The sequence below is a fragment of the Clinocottus analis genome, unplaced genomic scaffold (assembly GCF_023055335.1).
Source record: "Clinocottus analis isolate CAN_PGR_092001 unplaced genomic scaffold, fCliAna1.0.p SCAF_13, whole genome shotgun sequence".
Classification (NCBI taxonomy): Eukaryota; Metazoa; Chordata; class Actinopteri; order Perciformes; family Cottidae; genus Clinocottus; species Clinocottus analis.
The window spans coordinates 1,757,773-1,773,772 of NW_027175854.1; the positions used below are offsets into that span (position 1 = coordinate 1,757,773).

General features: G+C 40.4%; 1 protein-coding gene across 1 annotated transcript in view; it reads left to right on the plus strand.

Moving 5' to 3' along the window:
• Nucleotides 1–16,000, plus strand: part of LOC137783442 (astrotactin-2-like) — a 218,803-nt gene that overhangs the window by 129,672 nt on the left and 73,131 nt on the right. Inside the window, exons 11-12 of the mRNA XM_068573373.1 lie at nucleotides 2,371–2,521; nucleotides 14,591–14,757. Coding sequence (XP_068429474.1) covers nucleotides 2,371–2,521; nucleotides 14,591–14,757 — 318 coding nt within the window. The remainder of the gene's footprint in view (nucleotides 1–2,370; nucleotides 2,522–14,590; nucleotides 14,758–16,000) is intronic.

Sequence of the window (16,000 nt, forward strand, 5' to 3'; positions counted from 1 at the left end):
TATTTGACATTGACCACTGAGTCCATAAAAATCAGCTTTGCCATCTTTGCTCATTGAAGAAACATTGCAAGATACATTACTGTATAATGGTTTATACACACTTTGAAGAAATGTTTAATTTGAATAATTTGAATCAAACTAACCGCAACATGAATAGTTATATTGTAGGCACATACGCTCCAAAGTACATACGGAAAGAGATGCACAAAAAGTAGTGACATTGGCAATTCTCCAAAAATCCTCCTCGCTCGGCAGGGCATCTGTCTTCACATCATCTAAGATCGTGTTGCTGTTTGTAGAGGCGAGTCACCATCACAGCACACTGCGGTCCCCGTGGTCCCATTGCAAGAGACACTGCTTTTGTTTCTCTGCAAAGAAAAACACAGGGGTTGCTTACCCCTCCATTCAGTCTGACAGCAGGCATGCAGAGCTCAGTGTATGGGCCCAGCTGAGCATGCTGAAGTGAGCACAGCAGCTGAGCTACACAGCCGTGGTCAAGTTGACATTTCTCAGAAGAAAGTATAACGATTCAGCATTTGGAAATGGCAGATTCCTCACTTTTGTTTCTAATGATTTATTTCAAACAGAAGTGGCCCTGTCAGTGGCTGAGTGACACACACACACACACACACACACACACACACGCACACACACACACACACACACACACACACACACACACACACACACACACACACACACACAGGCTGTAAACAAGCCATTGAATCTCTTACCAGATCCCACTCTCAAATAAAAACACATTTTCCTTATTTGCTCCGCTTTTTTTTTTGGGCTCCATGGCAATGAAGGTCCGTCCAACACGTTGGGCAAGTCTATAATCTATCAAACACTTTCCATTCTTTGGCCCAAGAAGATGAAGCCTGCAGACAACATTTGTAATGCTCCCACTTTCCCTACAGCTCTACCACGAGGTCGACATTTTGGTTTTTGAGTGAAATGTCTCTGCAAACAATTGGATGGATTGCCAATAGAATTGGCACACACAGTCATGTCCCTTCCAGGAGGAATTGTAATCACTTTGTTGTTCCCCTGATTTTTCATTTCGCGCTAACAGCAGGTCATAATTTTCATTCGTCCGACACTTTATGACTAAATCCCTGCAAAAATAAATGATTTCTCAATCAGTCTTAGCCATGCCTTGTGTTCAGTGATAATTGCAAACCTTAGCACACTAACTCGCTAAGATGGTGCACGTGATGAACTTTACCTGCTGAACATTGACATTATCATAGCGATGTTAGCACGCCGATGTTAGCCCGCTGATGCGAACACGCTGATGTTAGGACGCCGATGTTAGCATTTAGTTCAAGGCACTGCAGAGCTGCTAGCGTGCCTGTACACTGTTAGTCTTCTTGTAAATCCATTGTTAATTTCTATATAAATTGATGAATAAGTATCATTTGAATAATGTGTTATTATTATGGAGATTTAATAAAAATGCAGGCACATCTCGGACTCTATGGCATTTCACTAATGAAAAATGTCATTATAATGCTATCCTTTATATTAAAAAAAAATAGAAAAAAACATTAATTTATAGAAAAAATAAAATAGAGGAATATATTAATTTGACCTCACATTGTTTCTGTTTCTGTGTGCATGCATTTGTCTGTGACGTTCCTTTTTTTTGCTCTGCTGCTGTCTCCTTGAACATTGCCAGCGAGGGGCAGGGCCGGGACGCCTCGGCCTTGGATGAGTCCTGAGAGTTAGTCGATGCAGAGTGATGATTGCCGAGGCTTTACATCAACAAACCGTGACAAACGAGTCCAATTAATACCAATGCACCGATTAGTCGCAGACATGAACCACCATGAACCAGCACGAACCCCTGCATGCAAACTCACTCCAGTGAAACTTTTACAACATCTGTTTTTCAAAATGCTGTTCGCCTGTTCCAGCGCAACACAAGCCCTAGGGTACATCAGTTTTGAACTGCTATTGGATTGGGTTTAGTAAGGCTCGCTTTTTGTACTGCCAGCCACAAAATGAAGCTCCAGCTCACAGAGGAAACCTGACACGTTGATAAAGAATGCTTTGATGTATACAATAACTGCTTTGTTATTCTTCGTTTTTGTACATTTTGCAAAATAAACCGTGAGTTGCAAACATTACAAGTTGTCGTGAATTGCAGATGGAAGGGCGCCAACATACCACAATGTTGTCACATTATGCACAAGCATGTACTGGAGCTTCTAAACTGCACTAGAGACAGCAGGACTATGGGAGACTGCTTTCCACGTGGTGAGGGATGTTGAGCTGCTCAGGCATTCTCTCCACTCCGACTGGTGCTCCTATTCTCACTGTGAAAACATATGAAAAAGGTATTGTCTTTGTGTTCTTCTATTCCAGGGAAGAGGCCATGATGTCTACTTACTTTGAGACTGTTGAGGACCTGCTGGCATCTTTCGGGCCAGTCCGAGACTGCACCAAAGATAATGGCGGTTGCAAGAAGAACTTTAAGTGTGTGACCGACAGACAGCTTGACTCATCCGGCTGCATGGTAAGTGCAAGCAAAGGTCATGAACTGGTTTTGTTTTTAAAAAACATATACTGACTTTGCTGTAAAACAGGAATAGTATAATGTATGCTTTCAACCAGGACTAATTACATTAACTGTATCAGCTCTACTAGCTGAGCTCTACTAGCTAGATAGCAGGCTAGCTAGCTAGTAGAGCTCAGCTAGCTAAATCCTAGCTAAATCCTAGCTAAAGCTGAGCTAAAGCCGAGCTAAAGCCTAGCTAAAGACTAGCTAAAGCTCAAAGGGTGTTGAAAAACAATTTTAGTGGCACACAGGACTATAGACACACTAGTAATGCACGATTCAAGCCTTTAGTCTGGATATGCTGGTTAGGCACGCTAGCTTATCACGTCCCATGTACTGTAGAAATAACGGCCCACCTAAGATTTCCCAAAGGTTTCGGGCACATTAGAAAAATGAGAAATCAGAATAAGGAGACCCATAACAATAGCCAATTGCCTGAATAGTTAATGAAACACACAACAAATAAAGGCTGCTAACATATAATGATTAAACTGTCAAATAATGATCAGTGATTTTGCTGCTCAGTAGTTGGTGCAGGACTTTGCAGCTAAAAGACTGATTAAGTATTGGATGTATTCTAAAAATCATTCATTTACATAATCACCTCGTTTTTTAATGTTTCTTTCCCAAGATAATGCCACTCATTAAATTTGCATGCCATCTGCTACATCCTAATATGGCTTTTGTGATATTTGCAAGCAATTTATAATATTTAATGTGACATAAATAGTATGCTTTGCTCTTATCGTAGACTCTTTAGTGTATGTATGGACACTATAGGGCCTATGGTTAGAAGCAGTTATGACTCACACAGCTAAGGTGTTTGCCCCTGTATTCATTGTAGACAGACTCTGACAGTGGGATACTGTCTGCTTCAGTCTGGGTAAGGTATATGTGGCATGGTTCTTATTCACAATGTAATATAGATAAATAGGAACAAGCCTGGTGAGAACAGCATCAGTGATAATATCATTTGTAGAATGCTTCTTTGGTTACAACTACAGTGTATTTTATACCTTTTAATGACAGAGATTATTCTTCATTCATAAGCCTTAGTTTAATGTAAAATGCACCATTGTGCAACAACAGTGCAATAAAGCTTTTCTTCTGACATATTTACAAGTTCAGGGTGACTGGAAACTTCAGATGCAAGGCTTTAGACAGCATGGGGCGGACCCAGGTTGTAAAGTAATCAAATTGATGAGCCATCTCAATTGCTGGAGGACGGTTGCTGGCTCATTAAGAGCTTGGAAAGGGCGATAAATTGACTGGTCTTTTCGTTGTTTGTGTCGACCAAAGACAAACACTGATAAGGCAATTGTCCTGTTTTCCTCTCTTTTTCTTATCTTTTAACAAATATAACAAAAAGCCTCGACACTACAAAACCTTCTTTTTACAATATTCATGAAACCGTGCTGTCTGACACTTATCACACACGTTGTTTAGCCTTCCTGACACTGTGGTCCAACGCTGATGGACTTTGGATCTAAATACCTTCATAGCACTTGTAACATTATTAGCACTTTCTGTACGGATGAAGTTTTTCTGCACATGTCCTCTGCAGCTCATCCTCCACAATTGACCTCCCATTGTGTTACCATGCCAACTAGTCCTTATTAATAACCCTGACTCACATTCTCCATCTTTCATCAAAACTGAGACAATTTCCACCCTTGACATATTTAGTAGCTTATGGCTGTTATTTATGACTGAGCTAAGTCTTTGTCTACATGTCTGGGTAATTGCCTCTGGCCCCAAACCTGTTGACAGTATGTGTATCATCCTGTTACCATTATATTATGACAGCCCGTTATAATAACCCAAAGGTCTCTGCAGTTGTTTGGTGTGTTTCGACTGACCACCTCGACATGGATAATTTATAAAAAATATGCATGAACAGCGATGGTTCACCGTGTCCCTCCAACCGATGTCATGCATCTAATTGTAAAGGTTGCAAAGCTTTAATATATTTTAAAGTCAAGAATAACGTCGCCTATTTGCGGCAGTCTTATTTTTTCTCACCAATTTCCCGAACATTTTAATGTTGGAATATTGGAATTAATGATAATATCCAATGACATACTTTCTGTGCTATCACACTAAAATGTTGTGTCTAATTTATCTCATTCCAAAGTATGTTGGCATTTATCAAAACTAAAAATAGATCTCTTGGGGGTTTGCGGTTTTACTGTAAATACAAATGTAGTCGCCTTTGTGCATGATGTGATCGTGTAAAATAGCTTGTATCTGTAAAATAATTATTACCACATCTGTAACAGTGGTCCCAACTATGTTTTATGTATTCTTTTTTTTTTTACAAATAGTAGAATTTGCATCCTCTGCAGAGGCTGGAGACTGAAAATGAACAGGAAGTCTCTTTATTAGACCCAGAGGTGGAAAGTAGCAGAGAGTGTGGATAAAATATGAATGAGTTTATGCTAATAAGCAATGGATTGTTTACTAGACTCTATTCCTGGTCAAGCCCCTGGACATTTTCTGGCATATTTAATTAAAGGTTTTCACACACGTGTAAGCAAACTCATATGGACAACACACTATTTTATATTTGTCTCACAAGTGACCATTAGCACAGGCAAAACCATGTTAAATAAATGACAGGAATTAGCACCTCCAGTAATAGAGAAGTGGATAGAATACTTACCCACTTAGTAGTCAGCATTGAAATATTGAATTTCATCTCACACTTTTCGAAAAGTATAAATATGAGTTGAAATATTACTCTCAAATGATTCAGAACAGTCTCACACCTCCATGTGCCATTGATTAATACGCTTACAAAGGAACTGACAAAGCCTTCTACTTTTCAAAGATTAACTCCAAGGATCACAGACAGAGAGGTATTATTGTATTTTCTGACTCTTTTCCGTCGGTGTTATTTTAAACACCCCTGTCAGAGTGGGTGCTAACAGAGCAGCGACATGCCACACGGAGGGCTTAAAAATCCATTATCAGAGTCAGTCCCTCAAGGCTGTATGCCTCTCTTAAGACAGTTGAAATGCATTTGCAATGAATTATATTTTAGTTGGAGCCAGTATTGAAGTTATGGAGACATTATTAATTCCATTTTATGTTTGCCTGTGTTCCCGTCCTCGCTGCTGCTGCTGCTGCTGCTGCTGCTGCTGCTGCTGCTGCTGCTGAGCCGGAGAAGATGACAGGTGGTTTATTCTTGAGCTCGGTAACCTCAGTTTATAAAAAACAGCTGTTGTGAGTGCAGGTTAGCGATTTCAGACAGGTAATGTATTTGTATGGTCGCCTTCCTTTTTTCATCACTTGGCTCATCAAACCCCAGTTGGTTGTATTTTACATTACAGGAGCAATATGCTGGGTAAAGCTGTTGTTGTTGTATGCCATTAACATTACAGCCTGCGCTGCTGTTTCCTCGGTCATGCTTATTTTCTTTCCCTGTGTGAAATAAATAGTGGTGTCTGTGTATACTGAGTGTGACTAAATTGATTTCAAAGGAAAGAGAGAGGAGAATAATATCAGTGACATGTAAGTAGACATAGTAGTCTCACTAAAATGATGATCTTTTAAAAATAATACAATCAAATATACAGTAGCATAAGAAGACAAACACAACTCAAACATTAAGAGACAAGTATAACAAGTAGAAGTTGTCACAATGTCGTTGTATTATGTTGCAAAATCTTTATTTAATGAATGATAATTTATTAAAAGGAACATTTTAGAGATCTAGAACTTGACATTATAATTGCATGAGTTGACACAATCAGAGAACAGAGATAAAACAAAAAGCCTTATTGTTGGCTCGATGCATGATAATGCACAATACTATTCCCTTTTGTTGCAGAAAGATATTCCACAGCGCTCTCCTCACAGACTCAAATACCAGACATTATGGGAGTGTGATGTGTATCTCAACACACTCAGCAGGAGACCCATAACTTTCCATTGTTTTGCAAAGCTTCTGTTGCTAAAGGAGACACAAACTTGACAAAAAGTTACCAGTTATTACACTACAGGACACAATAATATAAAAATATACATATCGCCCAAAAACTGGAGTTAAATTTGCAACAAACCCTGTGGCATAGAAGTATAGGGAACTTTATTGGGCAGATGTGGGTTGTGTGAACAGCAACAATCCAGCATTTACCCAGTGGTGTGGAATGAATGGTCAAATTCTCTTGTTGAACCTGTGGTCAATGTAGCGTGTCATCCACTGTGTTTGTGAGGAAGGGGTATTGCTGATGCACTCTGTGAACTCCCCTGAGGCTGCTCAGTGAAGTTCAAAACTCTGTAAACACGGCTCTTCCTGGTTGCCCGATAGCTCGCCTATTCTTTTAAAGTTTGAGTTTGACAACTGCGATATATTGCGATTCCTGTGCTTTACGTAAATGGTAGAATGTTTGTCTCGATGGCACATTATTGTATCCAGCTACAATATCTGTCTTCTTAATGGACGTACTCGGGGGCTGAGCAGATGGTAGCATATTAGTGCCATATCTTTCATCAGTTGATGTCTCTTTTGGGACATCTCTGTTACAGTTGTTTGGATGCAGGCTTGGCAAAGATGTCATTTTGAACTTCAACCATCATCCAAAAAGTTTCATTTTGGCTCGGCAAACTGGTGTTTTTTTTTTTTTTTTTAGAGTTCAGAGAAAACAGATACGGTTGTCTCCAATCTCAATTTAAGGTGCTTGTCTTGTGTCCCGGTATGCAAAGAGTTTATTAAAATGTGTTGCACACTCCAAAAGTCAGGAATGAAATGATGAGTTGTCAGTGTGGAGCCAGATTTCTGCTTGGTTGCTTCTGGTTTGCATAAAGAGTCAGCAGGGAGGAAAAATGGCAACTTCACCCAAACAAAAGTTTGGTGCAAAGCCTCATCCCCACAGTCCTCTACCCAGCACCCCCTGTATCTCCCCCACAGCCTTCTACCCAGCACCCCCTTTATTCCCCCCACAGCCCTGTGTTTCTGACAACTGCTGACTTCCCCCTGCTCCGCTGCACAGCTCAGTTTACCTCATTACCATTGAGTTTCAACGCTTTATGGTTTAAAGCAAATTATAATAATTCTTTCATCTTTTCAGTCTGACACCGTTGGTTAAACGTCGGATCAAGTGTGTCATTTAGTGTACCGCAGAGATGCACGCAACACTGCGACAAGGCTGCGAGTTAAGATCTGTGTAAAATAGAATACAGTTGAGGAAGAGAGGAAGGGGAAGCGTTTGCAACTGAGCAGTAAAGCTGAAGCACGTAATATTCGGTAGATTACTTTTATCAAATCTATTGTCACTGATTATTCAAGGGAGCGTGGTTGAAACAACAGTATGAGCAACTTCAGTGAACTGAAGCTATACTTTAAGGAGACACTCACTTGTGGGTGGTCCAATATTTCATATTTTATTTGACGTTAATTTTTTAAAATCTGAATCAATTTCATGTAATTCAACACGGCTCTGAAGCAAAGCAATAATAAATTGATTAAGCATGAGTGTTGCATCACACAGGCTTTGTTCCCAAGTAACAGGTGAGATACTCAGCGCAAGATTAGTATTTCCATTTCCTCTCCCTTTTTTAATAATTCAAGAGACGTAGGTGGACTGGTTTTTGGCATTCAATGCAGATAATATCTGTTTTTTCTCTGTGGCATGATTGAGATATCAGGAGGAGCAGAACATTGTTATTGCTCGCCTGTTGCAGTAAATAGTTGCTATTTTTGCAATAACCTTCAGTAAACTCTGCATTTGTATATCTGTCTCGCTTCATAAAAACCATACTTCCAAATGTATTGATTTTATGTCTTAAAATCATCCAATCCATCCTCCCAAGACCAAGCATGTTGTTAGATGTTAACATTTTAACTTTGACAACATTACTGTGTGTGTATTCTTTATATTTGCTTTCCTGACATACGCAAACATAAGACATCATTAACAAACGTGTCTCTATTGTCTTTGTCTTCAAAGGACGCCCATAACCGCAGCTCTTAACTGCCTTTGGCAATCAAGCTGAGCTGAGAAGAACAAAGCTATCCTTCACTCTCGTAGGGGGTTGCATAATCATCCGTTCTGCTGTCACTACTGAAGAAAGGTGCTGGAGCAGTGGAGACAACATGGCCTTTAAATACAGTCAGTCCCCACCGTGTGGACAAAAGAGTCCCGATCAGCTGATCAGCACAAAATTGCCACCGTACAGACGCGTGAAGACGAGTGCTCAAGGTTAAATCCTCCTGAAGCCGGCGCGACAGAGACCAGAGCATTATGGATCCATGTGTATCTATCCAGATGTACTGTGCGTTTGCGAATGTAGACCATTTGCACATTAATAAATAAATAAAAAAGAGCTGGATCCAAATAAAAACAGACAAGCTAAATCTATTTTAAATGTTTTTTTTTGTTGTTGTTTTTTGCCTTTGGGCAAAACCGTTCCCAATGGATGAGAAATAACGATTTTCTCACTAAAGATTAAGTATGAAATATGAATTTGCATGAATTTAAGGACAACAAAATGAACATCTGGGTTGAGACTTCTTATTTCTCTCTTGGGCGACTGCATTGCACCCTCACACGTTTTTTTTGCTCTTGCAGCGATAAAACTGTTGTGCCTAATTTAACCCATTTTAGCAGCGTTGGAGCTGCAGGGCATGCATCTCTGCCACCTCTAAACCAGATTAGGCTGTCAAATATGCTTTTAGAGTATTTGATCCCCCCCCTTCTGTCAGGGTGATTTAGGGCTGTGCTGTTTCTCAGACTTTTTCTTGTTCTGTGTGTTGTTTTGGGAAGCAGTCAGCGCACATCTTCCTTATATTGTTTCTTTATCACTGAGAATATTCCTTTCTTGTCTTTACACTTTACAGCGTTTCTCTGGTTATGTTAGGTTCAAAATGCTGCAGTGGGACTATTCAGTGCATATATGTCCTTGATCAATGATGTTTCACAGTCCTCTCACTTTCTTGTCTCTCTGAAATCTGTAATGGTCACTAAGTACAGACATCTGTGCATCTTAATTTTGACAAGATCATTAAGAGACAGAGTTCTCAATAGATATTGCTCAGTTCCTGATTAGACTGAGGACACTAATGGGTAATTAGGAAAATGAATAGCAATCATTCAGAACGTGTGAGCTTCAATTTGTAAGGGTGATCTAGTGCAGTATATAATGTGTAGGAAGATGTATGTGTGGTTGTACTATTCCCTGCATACTTACTCTAATGTCTTCAAACCTGCTTTGTCTCTCTAACCCCATAGAGATGAAGGAAATGACATCGCTCTGGTACTTATTTGTGTCATATAAAGCTCATTTGTTTCCCCCGGAGAACACATTCAACCCCTGGTGTTGTTATATGTTGCAGATGTAAAAAACAGAACATTTAAACATTAATTCCATCAGATTCAATCAAGCAGTTCAATTATTTTATTGAATTTGCACATTTTTAATCACAAAAACACACACACACCAACACAAGCATTTCATTTATTCAATATGAAGCTATTACTCAATTGCCAGAATCTAATGTTTTTTTGTACGTGTTTTCATTGAATTATAATATATAAATATGTTGTCCAAAAGGCTGTAGCAGCTCTCTTGGCCAGAATCCCCACAGAAGACCCGACTGAAAGATTTTAGCGAGCCCCTCCCCTAACCCTTGTGTCTTTGGAGAGTGCTCCGACCAGAGATAACGAGTAGCTAGTGGCCAGCGCTAATGGCTAACCTTAAATCCTATCCATTCAACCGTAGAGTGATGCATGACAGTTCTGAATTACAGGCAGCTAGTCCCACAGCGCCGCCTCCGTGTGATGAATGGCTCCAATCTCGTTCTGCTGAGGAAGTTAGCATTACATTCATGAGATACAGTAAATGGATCTGAGACTGCAGAGCTTTCCTATTGAATGTTGAACATATTGGACTTTGTCCAGAGCACATGTGTGATCAATGCACAATGTTTGCTGCTCGTCCATCTTTTCTTTAAGTGCTTGGCAAAAGATTGCCTAGTTATGTAAAATGTCTCCAGCCCAGAGAGCGCTGATGTAACCTTATTTCCAGATTAACCCTGTGTCCCCTATTTGGAAAAACTGTATTTACTCAGACTTATCAGATTGGGATCTTAATATGATAACAACATATTGCAATTAGTAAAAGGCTAATTACGAGACATAAATCTCATGAATAAAATCAACAATAGCCCCTTGATTACTGTTAGTTGAGTCATTACTGGTGGATTGTAAATCATGCCGGCGATCATCAAATATTCTGTTGGGTAAAGTCTTGACCTCTCAGCAGATATCTCTTCTGTAATTGCTTCGGCAATTGTTAATGCATACAATAGTGAGGAAACGACCTTGAGGTGGAAATGAGTCCATGAATTAAAGCCTGACATGAGTGTGAGGGCCTTCCAAATATCAACACACGTGACCCTCAGCTCATCGACCTGTTCCCTCTCTCTAGTTTGTTCCCTTTCTGAATTCAAATCTTATGCTTGATGTTTTTTGGCGAAAGCCTTGATTACTGTCGAGCAGCTGCTGCTTGTAGAGCGTTCAATGTTTTGTAGATTTCTCTTTTGTATTTTCTGATGAGATGACACAAAACAGTGGACGTGCATTAAAGGTTTCAGGCAACCAATTGGATTTGATCAGGTCCAGAGCTCTTCTTAACTAGAACATTTATAAGAACTGACATTCATGCAAGCATACGTATGTGTCTTGTCCTGGGACAGTAAAATGTTCATGCTGTTCCAAACATCTCATTTGGTAAACTCTGGCTCAATCCTCTGTGTTTCTCACTTGGCTTTGTCTCCTTTCTGACTTGATTTCTCTCTTAATTTTCCTGTCTTGCATTACAAAACAATTATAAAACCCCCACTAAATGGGTCCTGTAATCGCTTTGCTGGCCCGTGGTTTATTACACAGGAAAATCTTGTTTACTGCTGATCTCAGGGACTTCGCAGAACAAGATGTATTGACATTCAGGATCCGTTAGTTGGGTTTCTTTTGTTGCAAGGGCATTTGAACCCTGTCGAGCCTACAGATTTTTTATGTCTTTTGGCACAGTCTGATGTGACTGGAGGTCCAACTACAGAGTCTTTATTTCAGTGGTGTCTATGATATGTGACATGGGCTGATAAAACTATTAACCACTGACCATAAATCACAGTGAAATGCTGAGGGGAGGGAGGGGGGGGGGGGTGACACGGACTGCAGGTATTGACAATCTGCTTATATAATGCCAGAAGCAGATTAAGTGTGGCAAAAGCCACCTCTGGGTAAGAGTCTCTGTCGACAGTATGTCAGCCATGCCAGGATTCCATTAACAGCAAGACGTATGGCCTTTCTTGGAAACCGAAATATCAAAATGAAGTCGCATAGCAGCTGGATTCTCGGGATGCTGCGAGGTCACGTGCGAATGGCGCAATCACATATCACACGAAAATGCCTCTTCTCCGACTTCAAGTAGTGCGCCTTTGTCTAATAATACAGAGCGTGGAGCAATCGGCGACCTGCGTGTCAGGTTGATATCTGAGGGCGTTGGACCACTAAGAGCAAGGGAAATACTTATTTGTGAGCTCTTTAAAACTGACTCACCCTCTTTTTTTCTAGCACAGAAACTAAAAAAAAGTGCCTTCCTGGTTAAACAGTCTGAACGTTAAGCAACGGCCGGCCTACTTTATTTTTGTAAATACAGCAACACCTACGAGACAACAGTTTGTGTCAGCATGCCTCTCACACACATCCAATCAATCCCACACAGGCACGACCAGAACATGAGGAGTCGCAGATGAGTCAGAGCGGCCGTCGGTGAGAGCGCTGAGCAGCGCTGTGCAAACTGTGAAATATAATAAGTCTCTTACAGTCTTCATTTTAAACCAACAGAAGCGCTTCATCAACACATACAGAGAGTAAATTACAGCAGCAGAATTGCAGTTCTGAGAAAAGTGATGTGCTCGTTGTTTAAAAATGTTTTGTGGCTGATGTTTTGAGAGTGTAAATTAAACGTTGGAAAACCCATCACATATTTAAATATGATCATTTCTGCAAGGTCCTGCACTGTTAATGGTAGTAGCCATCAAAGAAGTGAATATTAAGTGTGTGCTGTTTTCCAGCATCTGATTCAGTAGGATGTGATAAAGCATGGCACAGAAATGACACTTTACCAAACTGTGAATTAGGGCGTCTTGCAAGAGAAGATATTCAATTGTAATGCTTCTGGAAGTGGCATCCTGCTTCTCTGTAGTTGATTCATTGTCTTTAAAGACACTACCGCACCATCAACACTCAAACACATCGTCCAGATGTAATTGTTTCATACTTGGGGATCTGGTTTGATTTTTACAGTCGCCGGTAACACTGCAGAGCCATTGTGAATCTCTCGCTGATGGTCTGAGGTTGTCTAGTTACTTCTATGTGACGGCTAACTTCCTTTTATTTGCAAATCCTCTGACAGCAAAGCAATACCTATATTATTATACCGACACAAAAATACCATCAAACCACTAAATGAGTTTGATGCAGCGCTGAGCCAAACTCGTTGCTCTTGTCAGTTTCAATACAATATATTTTTACAGAATGAGTGCGCTGTCCCTGCAAAAGAAAAAAACTGCCTTCTTTAAATATATATCTTCGGATCATAAAAGCACTGTCGTGAGGTGCATAGGAACAATTCAGCACGACACAGAAATAGAGTATTTAAAATATGAGACGTTTTCATTTTGTAAGTCACTAAATCATATGCTTATCAGCAAAATAAATGAATATTATCATAATATGAAATGATAAACAGTGTTTTGCCTGCGTCTAACGCGTAAGCTGAGCCAGCGGGGAAGTGCATCAGGTGTTACCTCTTTGTTTTGTTTGCGTAACAATCTTTTGTTGGTGTCCGAGTTGGATAACGGAACTCAAATCATGAACCGGAGGCCATAAAGTCTCCTGTCACGAAAACAAGATGTCCAGCTGTGACAGCAGTAACTTCCTGCTGGCTCACAGACAATGTCTTATTTTCCAATTATAATATCTTGTGCACATGGATTTTGGTATCTTCAGTGGCCATACCAACCCACAAACTGTGAAATAAGACAACCAGGTGGAGAAAAATATCATGTGTTTTTTAAACATGTAAGAATTAAACCGAAAATAAAAGGATTAACCTGAAAATGAGCATGATATAATCCATTTTTATAAAAGTACCCAGCATTCACTGCTGCCTGGAGCAACACATCTCAACGTTGTCATTTCAAGGTTTTTGTGTATGAAATTAAAATATGTACGCTCCTCAAACATATTCACAACATCTAACAACACATTTACTTCCCTTTTTAACCCTTTATAGGTCACTCATTGAAATACTTTGAAATTCAAAATGTCAACCCCAGAGTGCTATTGGAGGACATAATAATACTCCTTTACTGTTGTGACATTTATAAAAATAGATATATTTTTAGGTAGAAAATGAGCGTCCACCATATACAGGGTGTGGAAGTGACTATATATGGTTCTTTGAGCGATAAAGGGTTAAGTTGATAGTTAAAATGTTTTCTCTCCAATTTGAAAAGGACGATTTCCCTCAAACGCGATTCCTTTTCATCTCGTGCGCTCCTTGTTGGAGAAGGTGTAGACACCTCGTGTCTCTTCAGAGAAACATGGAGGCTCTGCCGCTCTTATGGCGTTAAACATCAAGCAAACATGCACAGACCTCAAGTCCAGAGATGGGCTGTGATTATGATCTCATGATGCCTGTTTGCAGCTTCATATCTTTACTCACTTAGAGACGTGATACCAGATTGCTGTTTCCTATCAAATAATATATTTACCATCTTTCATTCTTATACAAAATCCCACTGCCCGACCCTCCTCTCTGGTGTTGTCGATGCTCTCGCTGCGTTTGCCTCCCTGGTGACGCCGCATCCTGATTAACATGCGCGCGCTGACCTCTTCGCCTTCCTCTCTTCATCCCGCTCCCTAATTTATGCCTTCCTCCTCACCCTGTCTCCACATCTCCCTCCCACCACCTCTCCTCCTTTCTCTGCATCTCTTTTTTTTTTTTTTCTTGCAGTGTCCTGAGGGGCTGAGGCCAATGAAGGATGGCTCAGGTTGCTATGACTACTCTCGGGGCATTGACTGCACGGATGGCTTCAATGGAGGCTGTGAACAGCTGTGTCTGCAGCAGCTCGTGCCCCTTGAAGATGACCCCGGCTCCAGCAACGTACTCATGCTTTGTGGGTGAGAATAACTAAGAGTAAATAAACTCAAAGGTGTCTGCAGGGTGGATTTAAAGCTTCCTCGTGAAATTGGCTTTGTGGGAAATATTTCCGTAATATTAAGAACTTCTTCCTCAGGCAAATACCGAGATGAAGGAAATGTGAAACGTAAAAAAGGAAAATAATCAGAGTGTAATCACCAAATGATATGTCTCTGTATGTGATGCGAGACATCAGCCAAAGATTTCATGTAAAGAATTTTTTTTTTCAATATTGACGTTTTACAATATCAATGAGTCACAATTTTGCGGTATTTCCCTGATGGCAAGCTTTTTTTTTTCAAAATCCTTTCATGTTTACAGTTTAAATGAGCTTGAAATGCAGATATTCAAAAGGAGCACCTGTGAATAAACCTGATTCTTGATCCACGTGGACTTTACTTCCTGCACATCAGCGATACATTCACTGTGCACAGACCCTCGGCCTCACCCCCACATGTTCCGCTGAGATAGACTCAGTTTCCCTCAAACTAGATTGTGTCACATGGATTAGTAATCTCCAGGGAGTTACCATATGAAAGAGGTTACACTGTGGCCATGAGGGCTAGGAAGCTCGGCATTCCCACAGTTCAGTTTTCTTTTTTTTACTAATGTGTGGCAAGAAATCCTGTTCCACACCATTACACCAACAAACCTTTTATACTGTATACACCGAGCAGAATGGATCACTGGGTTCAGGCTGTTTGTGACTTGCCTGTCAGTGGAATTTCACAGCGCAAATCTTCTTAGCAAGGCTGCAACAGGTTTTCTATTTGTCTCTCTCATCCTATCTGTCATCTTTGTGGAGAGGTTTCCTACTAATGAGACTGTAGTGAAGAGAAATCCAGTGGCATAGGTCAAGCCATGATTGATTGGAACACTGTTCTGTGAAACAAACAGATGTCATTAATGCAGTCTGCTGCACGCCGTGGTCAGTCTTCTTCTGTGGTAGAGCAAACTGTTGGTCTAAAGAAAGATACATTGCCTTCGCTGAGACCTGATCCGCTGCAGCAGCAGCCGCCATCAGCAGCAGCATGCTGCGCCTCGTCTGGAAGAGAGGATTGTGCAGATAAATGCAGGAGATATGATCATTTGCTGAATTCTGCCTCATTGGATTGTGTTTCCAGCAGAGTGCTGGTTACCACATCTTTAGAGTCATAATGGCAAGTTCACTGCTTCGATCATTTAAAAGACATTTTGGCCAAAGCTCAGAACAATATTCGATTA